At 41.3% G+C, this 26,621-nt stretch overlaps 5 protein-coding genes across 5 annotated transcripts in view; 2 read left to right on the forward strand and 3 right to left on the reverse strand.

Annotated features, from left to right (window-relative positions):
• Positions 1 to 9,027, reverse strand: part of LOC308319734 (putative ATP-dependent RNA helicase DDX4) — a gene marked incomplete at both ends in the record, with an annotated part of 52,424 nt that extends 43,397 nt beyond the window's left edge. Inside the window, 4 exons of the mRNA XM_080769911.1 lie at positions 4,642 to 4,692; positions 6,728 to 6,787; positions 7,182 to 7,226; positions 9,010 to 9,027. Of these exons, the coding sequence (XP_080626037.1) occupies positions 4,642 to 4,692; positions 6,728 to 6,787; positions 7,182 to 7,226; positions 9,010 to 9,027 (174 nt within the window). The remainder of the gene's footprint in view (positions 1 to 4,641; positions 4,693 to 6,727; positions 6,788 to 7,181; positions 7,227 to 9,009) is intronic.
• The window catches only part of adgrg1 (adhesion G protein-coupled receptor G1), a 361,835-nt gene that overhangs the window by 318,829 nt on the left and 16,385 nt on the right, over positions 1 to 26,621 (forward strand). The window lies entirely within an intron of this gene.
• On the reverse strand, positions 9,916 to 11,913 carry LOC308323804 (chymotrypsin B; the record flags this gene model as incomplete). Its single annotated transcript, XM_080775645.1, has 7 exons — positions 9,916 to 10,077; positions 10,191 to 10,324; positions 10,426 to 10,606; positions 10,994 to 11,078; positions 11,244 to 11,323; positions 11,465 to 11,568; positions 11,862 to 11,913. 7 exons carry the CDS (start codon positions 11,911 to 11,913, stop codon positions 9,916 to 9,918), a joined length of 798 nt encoding a protein of 265 aa, XP_080631771.1.
• Positions 14,576 to 17,975, forward strand: LOC308323727 (chymotrypsin A-like; the record flags this gene model as incomplete). Its single annotated transcript, XM_080775524.1, has 7 exons — positions 14,576 to 14,647; positions 14,959 to 15,062; positions 15,411 to 15,490; positions 15,791 to 15,869; positions 16,476 to 16,656; positions 17,585 to 17,718; positions 17,814 to 17,975. Exons 1-7 carry the CDS (start codon positions 14,596 to 14,598, stop codon positions 17,973 to 17,975), a joined length of 792 nt encoding a protein of 263 aa, XP_080631650.1. The 5' UTR covers positions 14,576 to 14,595.
• On the reverse strand, positions 20,477 to 23,589 carry LOC308323642 (chymotrypsin A-like; the record flags this gene model as incomplete). The annotated part of the gene is made up of 7 exons (XM_080775403.1): positions 20,477 to 20,638; positions 21,495 to 21,628; positions 21,976 to 22,156; positions 22,381 to 22,459; positions 22,591 to 22,670; positions 22,892 to 22,995; positions 23,538 to 23,589. 7 exons carry the CDS (start codon positions 23,587 to 23,589, stop codon positions 20,477 to 20,479), a joined length of 792 nt encoding a protein of 263 aa, XP_080631529.1.

The following is a 26,621-nucleotide window of genomic DNA, read 5'->3' on the forward strand; positions in this document are numbered from 1 at the left end:
TGGCCGCAATTTGCAACTCAAATTGCAATTTGCAACGATTAATCACATTTTTTTAAATAATGTGATGAATCTAGAGTTGCAATACCCTCCATTGACTCCCCACTCATACAAATTGCTTTTGTGATCTGCTTGTATTAAACGACGTTGAACCAGTGTTGCCAACTTAGCGGATTTGTCGTCATATTTAGCTTCTTTCCAGACCCCCCTAGCGACTGAATTAGTGAAAAGCTTCTGGCGAGAAATCTAGCTTTTTTCCCCTGGTGAATTGGGGACAAATCGTGTTGACAGGCGCCAGATATGCGCCAGAGATAAAATCTTTTTTTTTTTTTCTCAGCCTCAAATCCGCGAAATTGGCAAAACTAAAAGTGGTCGGCGCGTCTGGTCTGGCTCACAGGTCACAGCCATAGACTGGTCACAGCAGGCTCAGTGGCTTCCTCGGCTCGGTTATGTGCACACTGCACAGACTGTCTACCAGTGCTTCCTCCTTTCTTGCTCTGCCTAGGCGAGTGCGCTCCGGTGCGGTATTTCCGAACGCGCCCCTCGAGCTCGACAGAGCAAGAAAGGAGGAAGCACTGGCAGCTCAGTTTAGTCTGCTAGTAAAAATAAAATACACACTCGGATGCATAAAGTATTAACCTTCTAATTCCTGTATGGATCGGAACAAAATAGCGTTCTAAACATTAGTTGAATTGAGGTATGTTTTTTTTTTATATTACAATGAGTTTAAACGATGTGTTATCAAATGAAGAGATGAGATGAGTGCACATAAATGACAAATGTTTTTCTGGGCTGGCTACATATTTTCGTTGCTAGGGGCGCCTAAAAGTCGCTAGGGACGCAAAAAAGTCGCTAGGGGCGGAGCGCGCTACGCGCGCGCATTTCCCACCCCTAGCGACTTTTAGCTACTTTTCGAGGAGCCACTAGCTACTTCCGTTACTGGAGAGTTGGCAACACTGCGTTGAACTCAACATCATTGCAGCTGTAGGTTTTTATTATCAGGTCGTGCTGTAGCCCTGGTCTATTCTCGTAGCTGAGAAGCGTCTCAGGTCCCCAGTTTCTCTCTAAAATCATGTAAAATGCACTATTTTAATCATTAAAGGACCTATAACATAAAATTCAACTTTTTCAATTTCTTTTGTGTTTTTGGGGCTCCCATGTGTGTTTTCTATCCCCACAAATAACCAATTTTGAACAATCAGGCCTTCATGTCATATGGGTGTTTTAATGGAAATTGCTCTCAGAAACAGCTCGACTGATTTTGGCCTCATCGTGATGTCATCAATGTCACCCTACTTTGTATAATTCCTCCTTTTCTTCAGTCTTCAGTTGCAAATTTGCATTTCCACTTTGTTTACAATGTCCACCATTGTTGATTTTCCAAGCTGGCATGGAATGGAAACAAGCCTGGTTTTATCTAGCATGAGTATTATAATGACTCAAATATTAAATAATCTGCATATCAGCACCCTCTCCACATCAGGACATTGTGGTACTGCAGCTAAAACTGCTTTCAAAGTCCAGAAAGAATTGACAAGGCTGGTTATATCAGAGTGGTGATTGAGGCTCAAACCATTAGAAATAACTTTGAGGGACATAGACAATATGAGTATTAAATATTAAAAGCAGTTTTAAAATGCATGTTATTTGCGCTTTAAATAAAATGAATCCAACCAGATCGGCGCAGGCAAAACCCGGAAATGCCATAGTAGAAGAAATGACTCTGCCCGGTGAATTCAGGGTAGATTGCGTTATTAAAATGTGCATTTTAGAGAGAAACTGGGGACCTGAGACGCTTCCGAGCAACGAGAATAGACTTTTACCAAGGTCTAGCAGGCTATGTTTCGGTGAGTAGTTATGTCGTTTTGTTTATTTACTGGGATTTGAAAACCCGCGCACGGGAGTGAGAATATCACCAGAGGGCTGCGGAAGGGACTTCCACAGGGCGTCAGAGAGAGACTCGCTGTAAGCCCTGGACCAGGGCTAGTCGTGCTGCTGCCTCCTGTATTATGTGCAAATGCGAAACAGGTGGTATGCAGGGCCGTTCACTGACTTCAACGAGTGCTTCCAAACACCAACACTTAAAAAAAGAATCACCTGCAGAGAATGTCTTGACAGAAAGTAGCTCATAACATGTTCTACGTCGTTTAATACAAGCAGGTTATTGCAACTCTTGATTCATCCCATTATTTAAAATTGCGCGTGTGTTCGTGCGCGTGTGTGGGCGCACGCATGCCCACATGCGTGCGTCTCCAATCCAAATGTTGCACATTAAGCTATATCAACTGTGGACCCAGGGGGGGGCGATTTGTATGAAATGTATACAAATAGCAGATCTACAAGCTCACAACATAGCCAAACAGCCACACACACACACACACAACCAAACACACACAGCCCCACACACACAGCGCCACACACGCACACTAAAGTAACTAATGCAAACTAATGCATGTCAAACTGGGGGGTCCTTGAAATTAGACGGGTTGAGAATCACTATAGAGAAACGTCAAAATATTCATATGGGGGTCCCTGGCATATCTTTTCAATTGGGGGTCCGCTGGCTAATTAGTGTCAATTTGGGGGTCCTTGGTATGAAAAAGTTTGGGAACCACTGATCTAATTAACTATTTGCGGCTACATCAAAGTGAAATTACACGCAATTCCATCAACTCCTTTAATGGTAGGCCTAAGTAGCTAATTAGCTAAGCCAGTCCACCATGCAGTGGTCCTTGAGGGTGGTTACTTCCAGGTGGTCCCCATGCAGCTATGGCGTTTAACCAAATGGACCCTTATTAGGGGGGACAGCACACTGCAGCTATGACATCTTTTTCACTGAAACAGTGTTTTTGTACATATGACAACTTTTTTTCTATATTTTTTTCTTTAAACTATTTCATGTCAAGGACCCCAAAAATGATATGTAATAGGCCTCCAAACCCAATGTGAAAATATGTTGTTCCAGGGACCCCCCAGAAGCAAATATTTGATTGAAAAATGTAATATATATTCCAAAATTGTGCCACGATTTTTCAAAAATAGCAGACCTACAAGCTCGTAGCGCGGCACCGCGCTATGAGCTTGTAGATCTGCTATTTGTCAATAGCTAAAAGTATAACATAATGCTTTAAACACCAAAAGGGGTTCCCACCCAGAATGGGTTAATCCAATGAATCGATTTAATTGATTATGAATGATTATCTATAATTTATAAAATAATCAATTAGTCCCTATTTTGGTTATGTAATTATCGACAAAAAACTTTAAACTTTGTTAATATAAATGTAAAATAACACTTATGGGGTTACCGGTAATCGATTCATGCATTTAATAAAGTATATATATACGAGTAAGACGCGCAAACGCGGGAAGCGAACGCAGCTCGTACATATTTGGGCTTTGGACGTATAGCTGCTTTGGGGACTCCTTATATGGTGCCCCTTTTTTGCCCATATATGGAGCTGAGTGGACCTGGCCCCTTTTGTGCCCATATATGGAGCTGAGTGGACCTGGCCCCTTTTGTGCCCATATATGGAGCTGAGTGATTGCTGATGCAACACACTCCATATTTGGATAGCGGGACAGACACACAGACAGACAGACACACACACAGACAGACAGACATGATCTGCTAGGTCTCATAGTAAGTGCTCACTGCGTTCGCAAAAAACAAAATGCTTCAAATTATTATTATTATTATTTTTTTTACTTACATTTTTATCCCACGATTTTGTAACCCAGTTTTCTTTTTCACCCAGTGCCAATTATCTAATGTAATCCTGGGCGCTATACTTCCTCTGCCATGAGGAGTCCAAGCTGCTTCTTTTCACCGGACTTAGCTCGTGGAAGGGACACGTTATTCCGACCAGTTCCTGTCCCCTCCATCAGGCGCCCCGGCTGGCCAGGGGGAGGTAGTTTTAGAGACCAGGATTACGGCATGTTTTTGTGAGGGTATCTACCCTAGGGGACACGGGGAGAACATGCAAACTCCACACAGAAAGGCCCTATCGCCAACCCCCGCCTCGGGTATGGGCAATAATAATTATTTTTTTAACAATCAATATAGTAATCGCTAAGAAAATAATTGATAGTTGCAACCACCATTACTGAATTGAAGGCTTCCTTTACCTTTCCTCTTTGAATCATATCCAACAGCCTTCCTGGAGTCCCGCACAACACGTTGCATCCCCTGCAGATGTCTCTGATTTGGTGTCCAGTTGCGATTCCACCATACACCACAACAGGACGCACACATGTCCTACACAGGTCAGATGAGAAAAATGTGTTCATTAATATACTACTATGGCATCATTGGTGTTTTAAGCCCACCACACACCGGCTGCGTCCGCCGCGCGGCGCCGCAAGAAGCAAGCTATACTATATATATATATATATATACTCCTTATATATATATATATATATATACTATAACAAACTTTATACCAATATTTACTAACATTACCAGAGAACTTAAGTTGGATTTTTAATAAAAGTATACCTTGACGGAAGCCACCTCTGCCTCCTCTTCCTCCACCTCCAAACCCTGGGAAGAAAAAAATAATACAATCGGTTCAATAGCAAATCATTTATGGACAATCCAGTGGCCCAGTTCATCTAGTTTAATCCACCTCTCTCCTTAGTTACCTTCTGTAGATCCTCCATCATCTCCATCACTTCGACCTCCTCTGCTGCCTCCTGTCAAGTACAAATATTACCGTCATAAGCTGTAAGAACCCGATACATATTATTTTACTGTGTATACTTAACTTCTTCCTTGCTTTATATTTCCTTTAAATTTTCAATGTCTATTTTTGGTTGTGGCTCTTTTGGAGCGGGACGTTTGAGAGGTGGGAGGGGTGACATAAGAACCACTGATTTCAAGGGCAAAGGTTTAGCTATATTTAAGCTATCAATGTGTTGTGAAAATGTCACCGACACATGTACAGTATGGTAGGGCTTCTTGAGACTTGAAAATAGAATTCCAGAATAATGTAATCTTGATTCATTCATACATTACAAGGGTATACGTAGGCCTGTTATAGGCCTGTTGCCCTAACATCTGTCATTATGAAAGTCTTTGAGCGACTGGTATGTAAACACCTGTCCAGCATAGCACTAGATCCCCACCAATTTGCCTACAGAGCAAATAGGAGTGTAGATGATGCAGTGTCCCTCTGTCTGCACAATATTACTCAACATCTAGAATCCAGATCCACCTATGCTCGTGTACTTTTTGTTGATTTTAGCTCCGCATTTAACACAATAGTGCCTGGGAAGCTGATTTCAACCCTACAGGAGCTAGGCGTCAGTACACCTCTATGTAAATGGATCTTTAATTTTCTATGTGACAGGAAACAGGTGGTCAAAATAGGTGATCTCGTCTCGCTGTCGAGGCTCCTAAACACTGGGGCCCCCCAGGGGTGCGTCCTTTCTCCACTTCTGTACTCTTTATACACTCATTTCTGTCAATCTCACTTTAGTACAGTTATGATGTATAAGTTTGCTGATGACACATCCTTAGTAGGTCTTATTACCAACGAGGTGGAAACCGACTACCGCAGAGCAGTAGAGGAGCTGGTGAGATGGTGTGAGAGTTACAACTTAATCCTAAACATCTCTAAAACCAAAGAGATGTTCATAGATTTCAGGAAAAAGAAATCGTGTCCCCTCCCCCCCCTCTTCATCAATGGGGAAGAGGTAGAAAGAGTTTCCTCCTTCCGGTTCCTAGGGACCACCATCCATGAATCCTTATCATGGGATCTTAACACCAGTCTCATAATAAGCAAATCACACCAGCGTCTCTATTTCCTGCGGCAGCTTAAGAAGTTCAAAGTCAGCCAAGCAGCCATGACTCACTTCTATAGGGCCACTATTGAAAGTGTTCTCACCTTCTCCATGCTTGTCTGGTTTGGTCACACAACCTCTCAAGACAAATCAAAGCTGGAAAGAGTAGTACGTCGCGCATCAAATAACATAGGATGCAGCCTCCCTACACTTTCCTCACTCTATTCCACCAGAATAATTAGGAAGGCAAATAAAATCATTGCAGACAACTCCCATCCTGCACATCACCTCTTCAATCTCCTCCCATCAGGCAGGAGATATAGAAGTATCCAGAGCTCCACATGTCGCTTCAGGGATAGCACTTACCCAGTAGCCATTAGACATCTGAACTCCTAGTACAGTATATGCATATAGCACTTTCATATGCTGCTGGTTTTTGTATTGTACTGTCCTTCTTGTTTGTGTATGTTGAGTATGAACCAAGACAAATTCCTATCAACTTGTTGACATGGCAAATAAATTATTGAATCTTGAATCTATAAGGGTTTAATGGTTTGAGTAAAACTACCGGTACAATTAGTTAATGTTACTGTATGGTGAAAGCAGAGCTGTTTTGACAGGCTTGCACATAAAAATTTATGTTTACTTGATTAATTCTGAAATACACCTTTCTCTTTTGCATTCATGCGTGCATGAAGAGTTTTCTGCCTTTGGCAGTATCAAGTGTAGATGGATAGTAAAGAGGGAGAGAGATGGGGAGACACACGCAGCAAAGGTCGTCATGAATGGGACTCGAACACATGACGCCCTGGCAGGCCAGAGCCCATGTAGCATGAGCCTGGGCCACTTGGCCAGCGGGCATCCCTTGGCAACTGTCTTTACTTATCATGCGCAGTAATATCGATAGTATACCACAGATTTGTATGCAGCCCAAATGTGTTCTTACCCGAGTCGCTCCTAAATCCTCCTCCTCGTCCTCCTCTGCCTCTTCCTCTTCCTCCACGACCTGTATAAAACACAGGCAACCTCAATTTGGTAAATTACATCTAATGCTGCCATGGATGTTTATTGTTGTGCTTAAGTTATTAACTATGTGTTATTTGACATATCTGCAGTGTGAAACTTTAGTTAACGAAGCCTAACAGAACTGTAATTTTTATTCATGCGCAAGCGTCCAACGCAATTAACTTGCCCCTTGAGACAGTAGTTCAATGGTTTTGAAATGTGGGAACCCCCCCCCCCCCCCCCCCCATCTTGCATTTACCATAAAGTCAGAGCAAAGTGTAAGACATTCAACTACCAAAGCAATTGAGCCGATTCAGACATCATGCAATTATTATCAGGCCCAGTACCAGTGGTGGAGAACAAATTTAAGGAATCACATTTCCCATAACATATACCTCTGTCATTGTCATGTCATCCCCCTCCTCCTTTCCAGGAGCTCCCTAAAATACACATACATACATCACAGTCACCCTTATGAACATAATTCAACTGATAACAATATTGTCTGTTGAGCCCAGTTACATACATAAAGGTACACCATCAAGTCACTGGTAGCAATGTTCTTTTTTATGACTACTTTAAACAGTATATGGCAATATACTGTAAATGAGTGCTATAGCAAAGGGTTCATTTTCAGTCATAGTTAAAAGAACAGTCAGGATTTTGCTGTGTAGCTGCATAAACCCACCACTGCTTGAAGCCTAGCTGGGGACTGCACCACCGGTGCTGGTTCCCTGTAAACATGGACACAGATTAAACCAAGAAAGCGTTGGGCTATGGCTTGTTTCCATTGTGGACGTCCTGTGTCATTTTATCGAAATACTATGCAAAAAAGTTGGACGCAGTCACCCTCGAAGCATGTATTTATTGAACATAACCCAAACTAAAGACTTTTTTTTTTACTAGGGTAAAAGAAAATGTCGTGTAAAAGTCGCCACACGTGGTGCGTTGTCTCATTAAATCAGCCTCAATGATTACCCTACCGGGGCGGCCTCGGCGGTCTACCTAACATGTTCGTCGAAACCACGTTGGTTAGCTCCTCTCGGGACCCTCGCCCTCGGTTATACCTTTTCTGTATTTTGGACGGCGTTACCGAGAGCCCCGAAAGGGGCTACCAGTCCACGTTGGTTTGTGTTTAATAATATTTAGGCCTAAATCCATCCACATCGTATCATGACGACGGGTTCCGACTTTTAAACTTTGAACGTGCCGAGTGCCGTGGTCATGGAACCTCTAAACATCGAAGTGTGCTCCCCCCCTCGTGTTGTCGGCGGCCGACATTCTGCGGCCTGTCTATCATGACATCAAACAACTTTTACATTCACGTCCAAACAGTCAAACTCCGCACTAAAACCCTGCTGTTTTGTATCTACAGTAAGTATTTCGACACCAAGTCACGCATATTATAACACATACATTGACATAAATAAATTGTGCTCTTCGTCTTTTCGCCGAGCTTACCTCTTCAAAGTTGAGAAGAAAAAGAAGGATGATTAATGAGCCACGATTGCGCGTGTGCGTAGACCATAGGGCGTAGACTGCGTACCGAGCAGAAGCGATGATTGACAGGCTGATTGACCTGTGACAGGTAGCACAGAGCCTTTAGACCCGCTCTGCCACGCCCCTAAAATCGCGGCGATAATACTCCCATACCCCGGCCGGTGGGTAGCACCCTGATTGGTTAGAACCATAGAGTTAGAACGTCGCCAGGCAACGGGTGGTCACTTGTTTCGTTTTGTTTGTGAAGGGGGCGGGTGGAGGTTGGGGGTTTGAGGAGTTCGCTACCGACGCCAGGGTAGCGAATGGAGTTATTGGAGTAATGTATAGGTGTAGGTAGGTGTACCAATGCACCATCGTGTTTCTGAACTTTCATCTGTTCTGAAGAATGCACTGGAGCTTCTAGATTATCTTGCTAGGATGAGGATAATGATGATGACACACACGCACGCACACACACACACACACACACACACACACACACACACACACACACACACACACACACACACACACACACACACACACACACACACACACACACACACACACACACACACACACACACACACACACACACACGCACACACACACACACACAATCCATTCATGTCTCCTTGGAGAACATTGAAGCCTACTTGAGACAGATGGTACAACATCATATGGTAACCAACATTGTACGTATGTACAGTACCTATATGTTTTTCTTGCACCTTCAACATTTACCGGAGCAGACTTTATCATATTTGCTCCTTTGATATGGTGTAGTTTATAATTTATGTATAATCTTGAATTGAATTTTCTGGGGCTATTGATGGTCAGTGATGGTCCCGTTCGGTGTTCACATGACTAACTTATTTTTTTCTTTCTTCAGCAGTACCTGGCAAACAGGCCTCTCAATTTGCTCAGGTCCATTTCCTTCTTTATATTGGAATGGTATGGAATGGTATGGAATTTAAATAACTTTTAGTTAGTTTTTTAGTTTTTTTAATGTTATCTGGGGTAGCCCATACTGTTCCTGGATTTGTTTAAATGTTGACATGGTCCTATGTATATCTTTGATATTGGACGTTTAATCCATCTGGTTAGATCTAATTTCATCTGTTTAATAATAGGGGTCAGATTCATCTTCACTAAATCCTCAAGTAGCCTATTTGCCTTATCGGTCAAATTGATCGAAGATGAGCAAGACAATTAACCCCTAACTGCTCCCGGGTTCTTTATTAATAGCACCTTATAGTTAGGATGGGAGATAAATGCCTTCACGTGATTTACGTAGCCTACATTTAGCAAATGCACTGTCACAAAATATATATTCTTTCCCACTTTTCTCGCATCATCTTGAGACACCCTCCCCTGCCCCAGAAGATGAGGGACATATTTCTTATACAATAATAACATTTCCACAAGCTCTTATATGGACACAAAATGCAACAGTAACATCTTGGGAATAGCAAACAAGTAACCAAGTTTGCCCAGGCAATATCTGAGAATGATCATTACACAGCAACGCAAACTTCTAAAGACTTTTAGTGTTTATTGAACATCAGCATATCAACAGCATCCAGCTATATAGGTGAAGTTTTCAGGATGGGGCTGAGTTGGTGGAAGTAGGAAGTCTTGGTTGATCTCTTAGTTGGCAGCCAGGGTCTGGTCCACCCAGCCACGGAGCTCGGTGACGCGGGCGTAGACGGCGGGGGTGGAGGTGGAGCAGCGGCTGCTTCCCCAGGAGACGATACCAACCAGGGTCCACACGTTGTCCTTCTCACACACCAGGGGGCCACCAGAGTCACCCTGAGACAGACACAGCAAGACCGGAGCGTTACAATTAATACTCATTGCTGCATGCAGTTGCAGTACACACATAAGTAGCTATGCAAAGTGAAATATGAGGGAGCAGATCTCACCATGCAGGAGGTAGCACCATCAGCTCCAGCACAGATCATGACGTCGGAGATGTTGCTTCCCCAGTGCTTCTTGCACTGCTCATTGGACAGGAGGGGCAGGGCAGCCTGCTGGAGCTGGTTGGGGGTATTGGGGGCTGGAGAGAGAGAGAGAGAGAGTTTAGTAATCAAACAAACATCACCAAAGCAAAAATGAACCCATGTTTATCAATCACAGAGAGTATAGAGAGGGTCTCACCATTGTAGCGGGTCAGACCCCAGCCAGAGGTCACACAGTTCATGCCAGCGGCGAAGACATCAGCGGACTCAGCCAGGCAGACAGGGGACACGTTGGTGCTCATGCGAGCGGGGGTGGCCAGCTTGATCAGAGAGATGTCGTTGTTGATGGTGCGAGGGTTCCAGGCGGGGTGGGTGAACACCTGGGGACAAACAGATGGGTGGAAGAGGGAGAAAGACAGGGATTCATGGGAAGGAGTGAAGAGCAATTATACAGGAGATGCAAGTCTTGTGCATGAAAATATTAATGCAGGACTGGAAATACTGTATTGTACATAATTGTATTATAAACCAAGAGGCCTCGCCTAGCCTCTTAACAGTATTCTCAACACTATTGATATGATTGACATCAGCATATTAATATCAAACATCAGTCTGTTGACATCAATTACATTGTGTGTCAGGTTGTGCATTAAGTATGCTGTAAGTGTGAGTATATATGCATGTTAGTAGTTGAGTAGTTATGTTTTGAATAGCTTATTGACTATAGCCCATGTGTTAAATGTAGCTTTAGTTAGTTTATTTGGCACCTTGGCAGGCTTCAGGATCTGGATGTCCTCGTGGGTGGAGTAGGAGGCCTTGTCGTGCTCTCCAACAATCACGCGGTGGTAGGTCCTGAAATGAAACAGTATCAATGGACAATTCATTTATTTCCCTGTGTTAATGTAAATGTTAATGTGTTTAGATGTGATCTTATGTAAAATGTAATGATTGTGTGCATGACTAAAGACAGACAGGACAAACAGACAGTGTGCATAAGTTGAGGACTTAGATACTGACCTGACATTGCAGTGGGCAGCAGTGACGACCCAGTTCTCATTGATCAGGGAACCTCCGCAGAAGTGGAAGCCGTTGGATTGCTGAGGTAACATATGATGGAGGGGATTACATACCACATGCACAATACACACCCAGGAGTTTTGGCATTATACTGATATTAAAACCTTTTGAAATGTAACGGCTGAAGTCTGATCTTGTCACAGGCAGGTACAGTCACTCACCTGCAGGGACACCTGCCAGGGCCAGGAGTGTGGCACAGCCTCCTCACCGTTGACGATGCGGGCATAACCAGACACCTGGGGAGCGATGGCGGGGGTACCGCAGCCTGGCAACGAGGAGACAATCATTGACTATCAAATTCAAATCTAATGTAATCATCATGTTGAAATAACTGGTCATCACCTTGAAATAAAATAATCCCAAACTCTTAAACTATAGTATACTTTCATCTGAATCATCCTAGTTAATGAAAGTGTATGTAGGAGCAAGTGCATCTTTTATGCAATCTTTACATTTTCATTAAAGGTTTTAAAAGGCAAAGACGCTACATTTTACATGTCTTCACTGTAACAAACTCCACATTCTAAAAGGCTGAACAAGGACCCGGGCTTCCCTTACCATAAGCGGCGCTGACGAAAGCAAGGCAGGAGATGACCAAGAGGAAAGCCATTGTGACAATGTGACACTGAACTGTGAACTTGGGAGCAGGTGGGGTCTGTATTTATTCCAAAAAGACTCTCAATGTCAACCAATCAGAGACCAGGCTTTGTCCACACCTCAGCTAAATATTGAGGTTATTGGTGCAAAAACATTCTCCATCTGCCTGCATCAGGTGTTTATCAGGCTAAGGCCACCTGCCAGTTCTCAGGCCTGAAGTGAACTGCTTGGATAAATATAGCATGCACTGAAAATTACATGTTCATGTTTCCCCCTGTTTAGAAACCTTATGAGTGGAAAACTTGAGTACAATTTCAAATTCATTTAAAAATGTAGCTACAGAATGCATACCTGTACTGTATGTGTCCAATGTAAGTATAAGGGGTCATCAATATCAATATGTACGTACATGGACAAATGTGTCCATGGAAAAGACTTGTCTTGTCCGTGGCAAATGTTAAATTTTCTTTTTTACACACCATTATAATTATTTTGATCACAAGACCCAATTACTGAATGTCAAGTCTCCAGGTTTTCTTCAGAATTATTTACAATGATTTACTACGACACTGGCATGTTAGGTGTCCTACTAGTACTAGTGGTTCTCAAATGTTTTATTTGCAAGGACCCCCTTAACTTTGAGAGTGAACAAATGGAATCAAATATCCATTTGTACACTAGCAGAGTTACAAACCTGTTATGGTCAGGGCTATAGGTATTTCCTGGTGTTTCTGGTATAATATATTAGACGGTCAGTGGCAAAATTCACATTTTGGCAAAAATGACTTTTGTTCATTATGTTTTACATCCATGATGCACGATGCATTCAGTAATATTTTAGCGATTTGAATTGTTAACAAATAACCAATGCTTACAGTACAGTACAGTAATATTTTAGCGTTTTGAATTGTTAACAAATAACCAATGCTTACAGTACAGTACAGTACAGTACAGTACAGTACAGTACAGTACAGTACAGTACAGTACAGTACAGTACAGTACAGTACACAGAATAGGAGCACCAAATAATGTACAACTACTGTAAGGTCACAGTCACCATAGATGTCCCTGCAGTAACACAGATAGGCCTGTATATGAACATTTGTGTACATACACACTAAATAATCCTAAAATATGAGAAGACAAATGATATATTGACAATGATATCAAAATGGCAGACAACAGGGGTTATAATACTATCGGTGGTTTATTTGAGAATAGGGGCTTTTATAACTTATTCAGATTTAAAAGAAAAATGTGACATTGGAAATGACTAGAGAGGTGCCCATGGGGCCTCTACGGCAGTGCCCGTTGGACACTATATGGCTCCATATCGACCGACTATCGACCGACTCGACACTGGGCACTGCACTCCCTGTTGTGGTGTGGAACGCATGTGTCGAATTTGAAGTTGGTGGAGCTAACGGTTCTCGAGTTAGAGTTGGATTACAGACGTACACACTTACACACATGCAGAGACTTGGTGCATACGTAGATGGTACATTCTGGAAATATTTACAAATGAGACATATAGTCTAGGTAGTAAATTTGACGCTGATGGAAAACCACTAGTTAGATATTTAGAATTACCACATGAAGCTCATATACTGCATCTGTGCTAAAACAACTGCTGGGTGGTACATGTGACAGTCTCAAATTGATTTCCATAGTTGTAATAAATTATTTAGAACTGAACTACACAGTATATTTTGACACCATAAAACCTTGAGTATTAATATTTGGGTAAATGTAACTCTTTGTAAAAATGGTCTCTTAATATTTTCAAATGGTAGAAATTGTAAATGGTACATTTACAGAGGACTTTTCAACGAGTCCACCATGCAATTAAGGCACCACCGTGACCTGCTCATCGGGGTTACGACACTTCGACATAAAGCCAGGAGGAAGCGGGTACTTTCCGGTTGCAACCGCCTGATCCAATTTTTACTGTGTAGGTGGGGAGATAACAGTAGGTGCATGTAAATATTGGGAAACACAGCCTTTTCACAAACCAGTTTGTTAGAATAGTTTATAGAATATTCCTCATACATTTTCAACTGAATAATTTCAAATTAATTTTTTATGCAGTATATATTAACAATTTCGTCAACAAATAAAAACTAGACTAAAATGTTAGGGAGGGACTAGTGGAGAAGACATCCAGTAGAACTAAAAGACACATCATGTTATTTTTGGTTGCATGCTGAAAATAGCAGATCTACAAGCTCACATGCGCGTGAGCTTGTAGATCGGCTATTTTCAGAATGCAATATAGCATTATATTTGAAAACAAAGTTAACTTAAACTAAGTAAGGAGGAACTGTGCACTTGAATCTGTGTACTATTTGAAAACAAAGTTAACTAAGTAAGGAATAACTGTGTACTTGAATCTGTAGTTGTTTTTTGTAGTGGTCACAGTGCAAGGTTATTGCATCGTGACCACGAGCTGTGCGGCCTCTTTTTTTGGAAGCACATAAGGTCAGCTTCTCTGACCTTATGTGACCGCCTCCCCACCCCTGTCCTCACTCCACCACCAAATGTCCAAAATGTGCCTCATGGGAACATGTCCAGTGTCACCAGGTGGTGTCTGGCAGATCTACGTTAACAGGTTAATAGTTAATAGATGAATACGGGTATATAAAGGTTGATGAGGGGATCAAACTGAGTGAACCTATAAGCTCAGTAAGCTGTAACCATGGCCTTCCTCTGGATCCTGTCCTGTCTCGCCTTCGTCGGTGCTGCCTATGGTGAGAGCTCGTCCGGTCCTTCTGCGATCGCTTTCAAGGTTTTTTATTTTTATTTTTTTCATGTTCAAAGTTTGCAGATCTACAAACTCACAACGTGCTGCCATGTTGCTATTTTTAAGTGTGTGTGCGCGCCATCATCTGGTTGTCAACAGGTTGGAATGCATAAGAAACAGCTCTGTAATGACGTGTGTGTGTGTGTGTGTGTGTGTGTGTGTGTGTGTGTGTGTGTGTGTGTGTGTGTGTGTGTGTGTGTGTGTGTGTGTGTGTGTGTGTGTGTGTGTGTGTGTGTGTGTGTGTGGGTGTGTGTTCAGGCTGTGGCTCTCCTGCCATCACTCCAGTAGTCACTGGATACTCCCGTATTGTCAACGGTGAGGAGGCTGTGCCTCACTCCTGGCCCTGGCAGGTCTCCCTGCAGGTAAATATGAATATGAAGAAAATAAAATGAAATCAAAATGTGCCATCAAAATCAACACTGGTTTACATCTGTGACGTCAAACAAATAAATATTAAACATCTTATTATGGAGGATATCTCGGCAGTTGATGGGCTTGCTCAGTGTGCAGTCAGCAACATTCAGGAATGATAAACCAAGTGAAAAAATGATACTACCTAGTGAATGATTTTCTTTTTCCCCATTTTGTGCTTGTTGCATCTTTTACTTACTATGCGTTGGAGCAAGCACATTGGAATGTACACAGCAGACAGCATACAGTATGTGGGGTCTTTGGCACATCCAATATAATTACTACAATATATCTTTTAGGATTCCACTGGATTCCATTTCTGTGGTGGTTCCCTGATCAATGAGAACTGGGTTGTGAGTGCTGCCCACTGCAATGTCAGGTAATACAACACACAACCATGAGATATAAGTAAAGTTTGGACTATAAACTCACACAAGTGTCATTCATCCATTTTAAAACTATTCATAATATAAAAACATAGTCATAAATAGTCAAATGTAGCAAATCTACAGTACATGTTCGGAAATAGCAGATCGGTTATTTTACCTATTTGTTGTAGGAAAAAGTAGCAGTTGTTAAATATGTGAAGTAAAATATAACAAACAACCTACTGTCCAAATAGCTGTGCTACTTATGGACAAAGTGAAACAATGTGATCTCTGGTCAATTGTTTTTACAGAACTTCTCACCGTGTGATCCTGGGCGAGCACGACCGTGCTTCCAACGCAGAGGACGTCCAGATCATGAAGGTTGGAAAGGTACAGTAGTAAGACATTCATTAACAGTAATACATAATGACATATTAGATAACTTAAATACACATTATAGATACAATACGTAGCCATTGACATAATTGTCTATCTAATTGTCTATCTATCTATCTATACGGTCCATCAGATTTATTTATCATTGTGTAATAGACACATAGGCCTACATAAAGCCTTCAATTACAGTGTTCAACAAAGTCCAACAAACCACTGTGTGGATATCAAAATCAAAATGACATTAAGCCTGCTCCTTCATTACAATTTACGATTTAAGCATTTAGCAGAACAGCACATGGTAATACATCAAATACATCAAAAGAAATAGTCATCAAGAATCATAAGGATCAAGCTAAGAACCTAGCTTTTGTCTAACAGTAGAAAATCTTTACAGTAAAGCTACGAGAATACACTATAGAGTTCTATGTTAAAATACATAAAATGCTATCTAAATTACCGGTACATACGTTTAGCCTTAATTTGCATACGCTTGTAAGGTTGTCGAGGTTAGTGCAAGTGCTAGGGCAAGTGCTACGGGCTTCATTACTGCAGTCAATCGAGATATGGGCAACGGATAACTGACTGTGATTTCTCTGACAGGTCTTCAAGCACCCCCGCTACAGCCAATGGACCATCAACAATGACATCCTGCTGATCAAGCTGGCCAGTCCTGCCAAGTTGGGCCTGCGTGTGTCTCCTGTGTGTGTGGCTGAGACCAGTGACAACTTCTCTGGTGGCATGATGTGTGTGACTTCTGGATGGGGCCTGACCCATCACACAGGTGAGGAAACAACAACCCAAAGATTAATATTATTTCAAGCTATCATATAACAATCTTTAGAAAATAGCCGATCTACATGGTGACGCATTTTGAGCTTGTAGATTGGCTATTTTCAAATGGTTGAAATGTATATAGGGTTATGTATATGTATATGTATATAGTTTTCACGTATTAATGTGTACAAAATTTGGATCCACGATGTAGTGGAGTAGAAGTCAAAGTATTGGAAATTGGAAATACTCAAGTAAAGTACAAATACCTCAACATTGCACCTAAGTATAAAGTAGCCTACTTACGTAAATGTACTGTACTTACCGGTAGTTACTTTACATCACTGCTCCTGAAAAATCGCACTCTGGTTTTACCATAGTTCAGTCAGACAACTCAAGGAGGATGTAATATATATATTTATTGAATATAAGATAATCAATGCAATATATTTATTATGGTTTGGCGATGTATTGGATCTGCTTTTTAGGTACTCAGGTCAAGCGCATCAGTCCCGACCATAGGGACTAATCCCCCCGTACCTAAAACAGTAGATCCAAAACGACAGGTGGTAGCTGGGGTGGAGGTGGGTGAGCACTTTGTATACAGCAGCGCACAGTATACAATAAGCAGCAGCAAGCAAGCAGCAAGCAGGAGAATGCAAAACCTTCAGTTAAAGTAGCCGGTATGAGAGATGGGGTGAGCTGTGAATGGCTGAGTGAATCATGTGGATGATGCTGCGGTGGCCCAATTAACGGCCGGCGCGCTGACTGAGGTTCCCTGACTGAACTTGCTCTGCGCATGTCTACGACAGGCGCAAATGCTCATTTGTCAAGAATGTTGTTGTTGAGGCCTTGGTGCAGTCTATACCCTTCCCACAACGGAAAACATCCCACTCCAATCAAACCTAACTTTTGAAGGACGTGTGCTTTCTTCCCAGCTCCAAACACCCCTGCCCTGCTCCAGCAGACAGCTCTCCCTCTCCTCACCAACGAGCAGTGCAAGAAATTCTTTGGCAACAAGATCAGCAACCTGATGGTCTGCGCTGGAGCCTCTGGAGCCTCTTCCTGCATGGTGAGTGACAGGGAGGGAGAGAGAGAGAACAATCACCAAGATGACATTTAGACATGAAACACGTATTATTACAACACCACTGCTTGCTGTTTCAGGGTGACTCTGGTGGCCCCCTGGTCTGTCAGAAGTCTGGAGCCTGGACCCTGGTCGGTATCGTCTCCTGGGGCAGTGGAACATGCAGTCCAAACTCACCCGGTGTGTACGCCCGCGTCACAGAGCTGCGTGCCTGGATGGACCAGACCATGGCTGCCAACTAAATCCGCTCTCATGCATCATGGCCGTTTTCATATATTCATGAATAAAACTACTCTGTAAGCTGTACACGCTGCTTGTTCTTTGGATATTTTATTCCCCGTGTGGTGCAATTAAGGAGAGTTATCTGACAAAAAATTCAATGGATTTAAAAACCTATTTATTACACCATCCCTTTGAACAACGGCAAAAAAGAAAGAAATATTATTTGGGTCAAGGTAGTGTCCTATGGGCCTACTTAGTTTTTAGTTTTTGCTTTTGTTTATTTGTACATAACTATAATAGTTAAAAACATATGGGAAAGGAAGATAAATTAAAACAGTTCGTTAAAATGGTAGCATACAATAACAAAAAAGACAAAAAAATGTGTGCCGGAGAGGCCAAACATTGCAAAGGGGCTTGTGAGGTGGCCTTCCTAATGAGAGTCCTACAAGAACTAAACAAAACAACAAAATACTAGTACTATAGTACAAAATTGTTGTGACGGAAATAATTGGTATTGGGTAACAGTCTTGGGGATATAACAGGGTATGGGATGTGTTGTTGTATAATATACATTATAAATAAAGAACTATCAAAATATAGGACATATATGTATCAGAAAAAATTAAGAAATGTTGAAACATAAAGTATAATATAATGTTAGACATATAGATCTATTAAGAATTGAGTGGGAAACAAAGAGGCAAATTTGTTAAAATCAAATAGGGTAAGGGTTTTAAGAAATTGAAATTGGAATGGAACTGGTACATTTGTTAGAGAAAGTAATAATTTTGATAAACAAGAAAGGTTGGACTTTAACTGTCTTGCCCAAACAAAATACATTTTAAGACATGATATAATTGTGTAATATAAATTACTGGATTTTGTCAGCAATGCTAGTTCTCTTACTACAAAGTGTCACCAGCTAGATATTTATAACCAGTGTACTGTAACAGCCAAACTGTAAAACGAGGGTGATGCATTGCTGAAATATGTTATGCAGTAGCTACAACTAATTTCATTAAGCCTGCATGTCAGACAATTAATGGAACATTTTTGGCTCCTCCGTGTCTGAACCCCTACCGACTGCAGATCAGCAGGGTGTATGTGAAGCATATTATACATATACACTGTGAAGTGCTTTAGGTGGTCGCAAGTCTAGGAAAGTGCTATAAAACTCATTGCCTGCTCAGTGCTCATATTGTTGGCCTGCATGGGGAGGGTGTACTTTACTTTATTTTTGTTTATTTGATAGGGACAGAGCACATTAACCACTAAAGCAGATCGTATTATACTTTACAAGAAATTCATATTATAATATATAATATATATATATATATATATATATATATATATATATATATATATATATATATATATATATATATATATAACATAGATAAAATCTTTACTAGCTATTACTGCTAGTGCTATTATAGCTATAGCCTATAGCTATTTACTGCTACAATAGCTATAGCTATAGCCTATTTACCATATTTACACTCAGATGTACCCTAGAGTCCATATTCTGTGGCGAATATTCTGTTTTTGTAATTTGGCTATTATATCCCACCCTGAGGTAATGTGTATGCTGTTGCTTTGTTTACCAGAGGTTCATATCAGGCTCGAAATTGAACCCATTATGTGAGCAGAAAAAACATATTGACAGCAAAGAGGCAGAGGAGAACAATGATAAAATCAGACGGGCAGTGCAGATGGACACACATGGCCTGAGGGCATCTAATTTTTGGAGGGTCATGAGGCCAACCTGTAAGAATTCACAATAGGCCTATCAACAAAAAGACACATATCACATATCACATATCACATATAAAAACATATCGCCAAGAAAGAGGGAGCGGATAAAATGGAAAGATCTGCTGGGGCACTGTGGGGCAGTGCGGTGTGCGGGCACCGGGCGGGTCATCAAGGCCACTTTGGCCTCCGTGCATCTCATTTTTGGAAGGGCATGAGGTCAAACTGAGGGGTCACGCGGGGACAAAGGCATAGATGCCTCCATAAAGGTCCTGCCCTGATTATAAAAATAATCTTTGTTTATGTAGGCCTATAGATTCATTTTTTTATTTAAGTTGATTCTACTGGTTTACACATTCCCCAGGAAGAATTCATCCATTCAAGATTATTCATTCAATGATTCAAACAATAAGCAATATGCTTTTCCTAATTTCAGTTTTATATGTATGTATATGTACTGTAGATATGCACATATGGATATGTGTATGTATATATGTATATATTAATTTATTTATTTTTCTTTCTATCCTTGATGTGTTTTGATGTGATGCTTTGTTATTTCTGATGTTCTTGATGTTCTTTATGATTGTTGTTTTTAATCCTGTCTGTAAAGCACATTGTAACTTTATGTTTGGAAAGGTGCTATATAAATATGCATTTATCACTGCAATGGCACAATTGACAAACACACACACATGTTTGAATTGGATGTTTTATTGAATGTGCAGTGCACTAGTGTAAACTAGAGTGTAAACGGGTGACAACAGGTTTAGTTGGCAGTCATGGTCTGGTCCATCCAGGCACGCAGCTCGGTGACGCGGGCGTACACACCAGGCATGGTGGGAGTGCAGGTTCCACTGCCCCAGGAGACAATACCAACCAGGGTCCAGGCTCCGGCCTTCTCACAGACCAGAGGGCCACCAGAGTCACCCTGAAAGAACAAGCAGTGATACTTTTACGTGTTTCATGTCTACAATTATTACATACTTAATATGTAATATAATACATATTATTCGCAATTATTTTAGATAATCATAATTATTTTTGTGTGTTCGTCTAGAACACAGTTCTTATATGAACTTTTATGAAGCGATCTAAAATCCCCAAACTACACAAACCCGTGGACTTGCGACTAGCGATATTGACGTCAGACTTCGGTGCTATAGTTTTCCATTTTTTTAATGTTTTTAAATAAATAGCAAAAATAGCTGATCTACAATCTTACAACGTGCCACGATCAGTTATTTCTTCAATTAAAAGAAAAGGTTGGGAAAATATAAAATGTAAATGTGTATGTGTATTCAATCATATCTGCCATGTGCAATTTGTGATTATGAAGCCTAAAACCAAACAGAAATTTAATTTGTATCCTTTTACAATGTTCAATGCCAATTAAATCATTAATCGCAATTATTTGTGTTACAATTAATCGTCAACTTAAATTTGTAATCTTGACAGCCCTATATGTCTAAATGTCTTCTCTTTTTTTCTCTCTCACTCTGTCAGCCTGGGCACACTTGAACTTCCATGCACGGACAGAAGAAGCTGTGTTTTACGTAATTTCCGAGTTTTTAGACAGCTGGTGGATGGAAATTAAGCTCCACCCACACGGCAGAATGCCGCTGGGGCAAGCTTTTCCGGGAATCTTGCCTGACACGCAACCTGCCGCATGGGCGGAGCTTCATTTCCATCCACCAGCTGTCTAAAAAGCCGGAAGAGACCCCAGGAGTCAGATTCCTTTGGCCGCGCATGGAATCTTAGATGTGCCCAAATACCCCCTCACTCACCATGCAGGAAGATGCTCCAGAGGCTCCAGCACAGATCATCAGGTCACTGATCTTGTTGCCCCAGAAACGTTTGCAGTCCTCGTTGGCGAGGAGAGGGAGAGCCGCCTGCTGGAGCAGGGCAGGGGTGTCAGGAGCTGGAAAGAAAACACACATCATTCAAAGGTTAGCGTTGAGCTTTGAGCTATAGCAGAACAGAACAGAACATAAATATTTGTCATAATATTGTCTTATATCGTTATGCTTCATGATAATCTGATTTGATCTGTGTTAGAACATTTGTTAGGTTTCATGAAATCACCTTGAAGATTTGCCGTTTTTACAGAATTATACTGAACAAGAGCATAGAATATTTGATAACTAAAAAAGATTGAGGATTGAGATACCAGTTTGCTCCTTTCCACTTGGACATCCTATTCTAGATAGTTGAACTGGCCACTGCAATAGTCCAGTCACTGTGGTCAGTGATTAAAAAATCCCTCACCATTGTGGCGGGTGAGGCCCCACCCAGAGGTCACACACTTCATGCCACCAGGGAAGTTGTCACTGGTTTCAGCCACACACACGGGAGATACACGCATGCCCAATGTGGCAGGACTGGCCAGCTTGATCAGCAGGATGTCATTGTTGATGGTCCATTGGTTGTACTTTGGGTGCTTGAAGACCTATCAGAGAAATTACACAGTTGTTTGTTGAGTAAATGCATGGCTTCAATGATATTTTACAATCTGCAGCCAGGGACATGAAAAATGTCCAAAATGTATTTTGAGCAGGTAAAGGAGAGAGTGTAAAGATTGAAGCCACCGTATCCTGATACTAAATGTACAGTAAGGAAATAATGTTATATCCCTTCTGAGTCCCGACGCATATAAATCAGAACATACTGTACCTTTCCAACCCTCATGGTCTGGATGCCCTCAGCGTTGGAAGAACGATCATGCTCGCCCAGGATCACACGGTGGGAAGTTCTGAAAAGGTTTTAAATAAATGATGGTTGGTTATTACAGTTATTACAATATTTATTAATGATACCCTATACTGCATGTGCACTGTATGAATAGAATATTAATTACAGAGGGAATCTCTGGACTGTATATACCTGACATTGCAGTGGGCAGCAGTCACAACCCAGTTCTCGTTGATCAGGGATCCGCCACAGAAGTGGAAGCCGGTGTAATCCTGAATTCAGATTGTATTTATTAGCAAGTTAGCAACCGTATAGGATTTGCAGAGGCTACTGTAATTTACAGTAATTCAGTTATTATGACAGCAAATCATACAATACTGTACACTTTTGCCTTTCATCCACCTACTCCCGCACCACACGTGTCCATAATAACGGAGACAGTTGGAGAGACGGGTGTTGTAAATAAATGGTGGTGGTGTCGCTGCATATTTACCTGCAGGGAGACCTGCCAGGGCCAGGAGTGAGGCACAGCCTCCTCACCGTTGACAATACGGGCGTACCCAGTGATTACTGGACTGATGGCCGGGGAGCCACAGCCTGAGGACACACACACATCAATTCCTCAAAACCTACTTGGAATTACTCATAATATGAGTCTCATATGCAAGCCATTCAGCTGCCTCTGATCATGAATGACTCACATTTCATATAAGCTCACACATCACTTGTGCATTCAGAATATCAAAGCATAAGCATTATTAGCCTTATGCGGAACATCCATTTCAGAAGTAAACGTAGACCTACAAGTTCTAAATCCTAGTTACTTAAGTAGGCCTACATGAGTATATGGACTTCCGACTTCCTATAACTGGATTTTTCCACTCATTAATTTATGCTTTGTCGTACAATGGTGAATGGTGTGATACATTGTCAAATAAATTTACAATATTGTCCGTGTTAAGGCCTTGTTCAACATGGTAGCCACTAGCCAATGTATTGCACGCTATTTTCAAAATATGGCAAAGTGATTCATTCATAATATTTTGGTTATTTTGTAAGTATAGGCTCACAGGAAGACACAAAAGATATGCACAATTTGAAAATAGAGCTTGGATTTCAGCACATGAAGGTATACTTACCATAGGCAGCGCCAACAAAGGCAAGGCAGGAGAGGATCGACAGGAAGGCCATGGTTTCAGACTTGACTCTGCAGGCAGGCTGACTGCATGGTCTTTTATACTGGAAGTTCTGGAACGCAGGCTTCTTATCTCTCCGTGGGAGTTTGTACAGCTTGCATGTTAGTTTTCCTCTGAAGACACCAGTGGGGTCTTGTTAATATTTCATGTGAATTCTATTTCACAGTTACATACATACTGTAATGAGTTTTTGTTTTTTTATTTTTAAGTATATTGTATATTTTTAAGTATATTGTACGTTTGCGCTCCTCTGTGGCAGAATTCAGCTAGCTGGGTGAAGCTGCAAACTGAAGTTCCCCTGTGGGATGAAAAATGTCACAAAAAAAGAAAAGAAAAGAAAATCCCTGTCTAATTATTTTAGAGCAGTGGCAGTTCATGCAAATGAACAATATTCATGCAATATTCAATAGGCATTTTAATGAGGATGAATACTGGTGACCACCATTTGATGAGATTTTGCCTCGCAGACCCAAAACTAAAGAACATTTTGTTATTCTTGGATAAGATTTTGTCCACAATTCTATGCTGTATTGATGTGGTATACCATAGGAGAGACAACAGGCAAACGTTGATCAAAATAACATAAGCACACCTGCAAGTACCCAAATGTATTTATTAAGAGAATAGAACAAATGGACGGTTTCATTGTACACTCTCAAGTGTCTTGAGAGCGTTAAATGAAAGAGTTAAAGATCTATAAGGGTCCATTTGGTTACCAACTCTATACCTCATAGCTGGGGAACCACCTGGAACCCTCTCAAGGACCACTGATGGTCCCCGAACCACTGGTTGAAAACCACTGTCATTGGTGTAGACTGTAGAACCATGTAACCTGTAGAGTTTCCGACTCCTTTTTTAACCTCTATTTAACCAGTAAAAACACATTGAGATTGCATCTCTTTAACAAGTGGGAACTGGCCTCACAGGAGCAACTAAACAGTATCTCAATAGCTCTGGTATACTGTAGCTTGCATGTTTAGTATAGACCGCTAGACGCGAGCAGGAGCCACGGCTTAGGACCTTAACACAAAATAAGATGCATTGTTGTAATAATGCAGTAAACAATATGCATTGTACAGAATAAACTAGATGCTAGGCCACTGTGACCTCTGGGCATCTAATTTATTGAGGGGCATGAGGTCAAACTGAGGAGACAGTGCGGCGGCAAAGGCATCTATGCCTCCAAGAAATTCATGTCCTGATTATAAAAATAAAGAAATACTGCCTGAAATCACTTTTTTCCAGGATGGGACAAATACAGTTTATATATATGTCCTTTCCTCTTTGCTGTATTAACAATCCTGTATATACTCCCACGCCCAGCTCCACCTAGAGATAATGGGGTACTGGAGCAGTGTCATACATATTATGAAGAAAACCTGGAGTCTTGACATTCAGTAATTGGGTATTCAAAATATAATAAAGAAAATCGAGTCTTTGCCACGGACACATTTGTCCTTGTACAGACATACTGGTAACCCCTGGTTTCATGTCTAAATGTCATCTTGTACAGACATACTGGTGACCCCTGGTTTTCATGTCTAAATGTCATCTTGATGACTCACAATGCAGGAAGAGGCTCCAGAGACTCCAACACAGATCATCAGGTAGCTGATCTTTGTTGCCCCAGAAACGTTTGCAGTCCTCGTTGGCGAGGAGAGGGAGGCTGGAGCAGGGCAGGGGTGTCAGGAGCTGGAAAGAAAACACACATCATTCAAAGGTTAGCGTCGAGCTTTGAGCTATTAGTCCGGGAGCCGTGGAGGTGAACGTGGTTTCGTCAGATAACGTTTTTTTCTCAACTGATTCTTGTAGCTTGGAGTCACCTTAGGAATTCAAGAGGGTGCCCAGTGATATCCCTTGGGCCTTTTTAATCATTAACCCCTTAATGCCCGAAACAAACAAATCCCAGAAAATAAAGCTTAATGTAATATTTAATGCAAACTTACTTGGATATGCACAATGTACTTTATTTCATGATTAATATTTTATTAATTAATGCATATTAACCCCTTCATGCATGAAAACCCCCAAATCCCATAAAATATTTTTGAGGGGCCCTAGCCCCTCCTATGCCCAGCTTTCTGTGTAACATTGAAGACGGTGAAGACGGAAAAGTGAGGACGCAAATTGTGATTGGCTGGAATGACATTTGTGATGATTTGATTGGTTGAGCATGGAATGTGATGTATAATGATGTATGATATTGATGATGTATGATGATAAGAGCACCCCTCACTTCACACAGGTGTGATTTGTTTGAGGGTATTGAGACGTGTGGGGTCAAAACCCCACACGTCTCAATATTTGCCATTGACAATGAAAGGAGAAATTAGGTCAAATGTCCGCCAAATATGATTTAAATTTGTCGCAACAGGCATTCTGATTGGCCAGTATGAGATGATGCATGATGTATGATGATAAGAGCGCCCCTCACTTCACACGGGTGTGATTTTTTTTTAGATCCAAATGCATAGCGTGTTTATCCATGAATGTGGATATGTACAGTACATCCATCCATCGATCTTCAACCGCTTGGGTCGAGGGGGCAACAGCTCCACCAAAAAGCTCCAGATCAACATTATAGGCCATAATGTCAGGTCCCTTTTCGTTCAGTTTTGTTCCCATACCAGGGGCACATCCAATGCATTTTTGCATAGACAATACCCTTCTGGACTTTGGGTTAAAAGTTCTCCTCATAATATCTGGCAGTATTTTTGTCACAAGCCAGAAATGTATACAAAAGTATAACCAAAACATTTTAATCTTGTTCTGCTGCTTTTGCTTGTAAAATGTGTTATATTGATTTTGGCAACACAACATCTTTCTAAAATGTCATAATAAATACTATACATAACATCTGATTGTATTGGTAGCCTTAAGTTTACTTTAATGTGAATTTAGATCTTGAAATGTAGCACATTTGTTAAAGAAAATGCTTCAACTTAAGTGGTTGGCATCCAGCACAATGAAACATACATAATAGTACATTTAGCTTATAGTTTATAGGTTTGACCTCAGCGATATCTA

Source organism: Protomyctophum bolini (assembly GCF_963924005.1).
Source record: "Protomyctophum bolini genome assembly, chromosome: 1".
NCBI classification, from domain to species: domain Eukaryota; kingdom Metazoa; phylum Chordata; class Actinopteri; order Myctophiformes; family Myctophidae; genus Protomyctophum; species Protomyctophum bolini.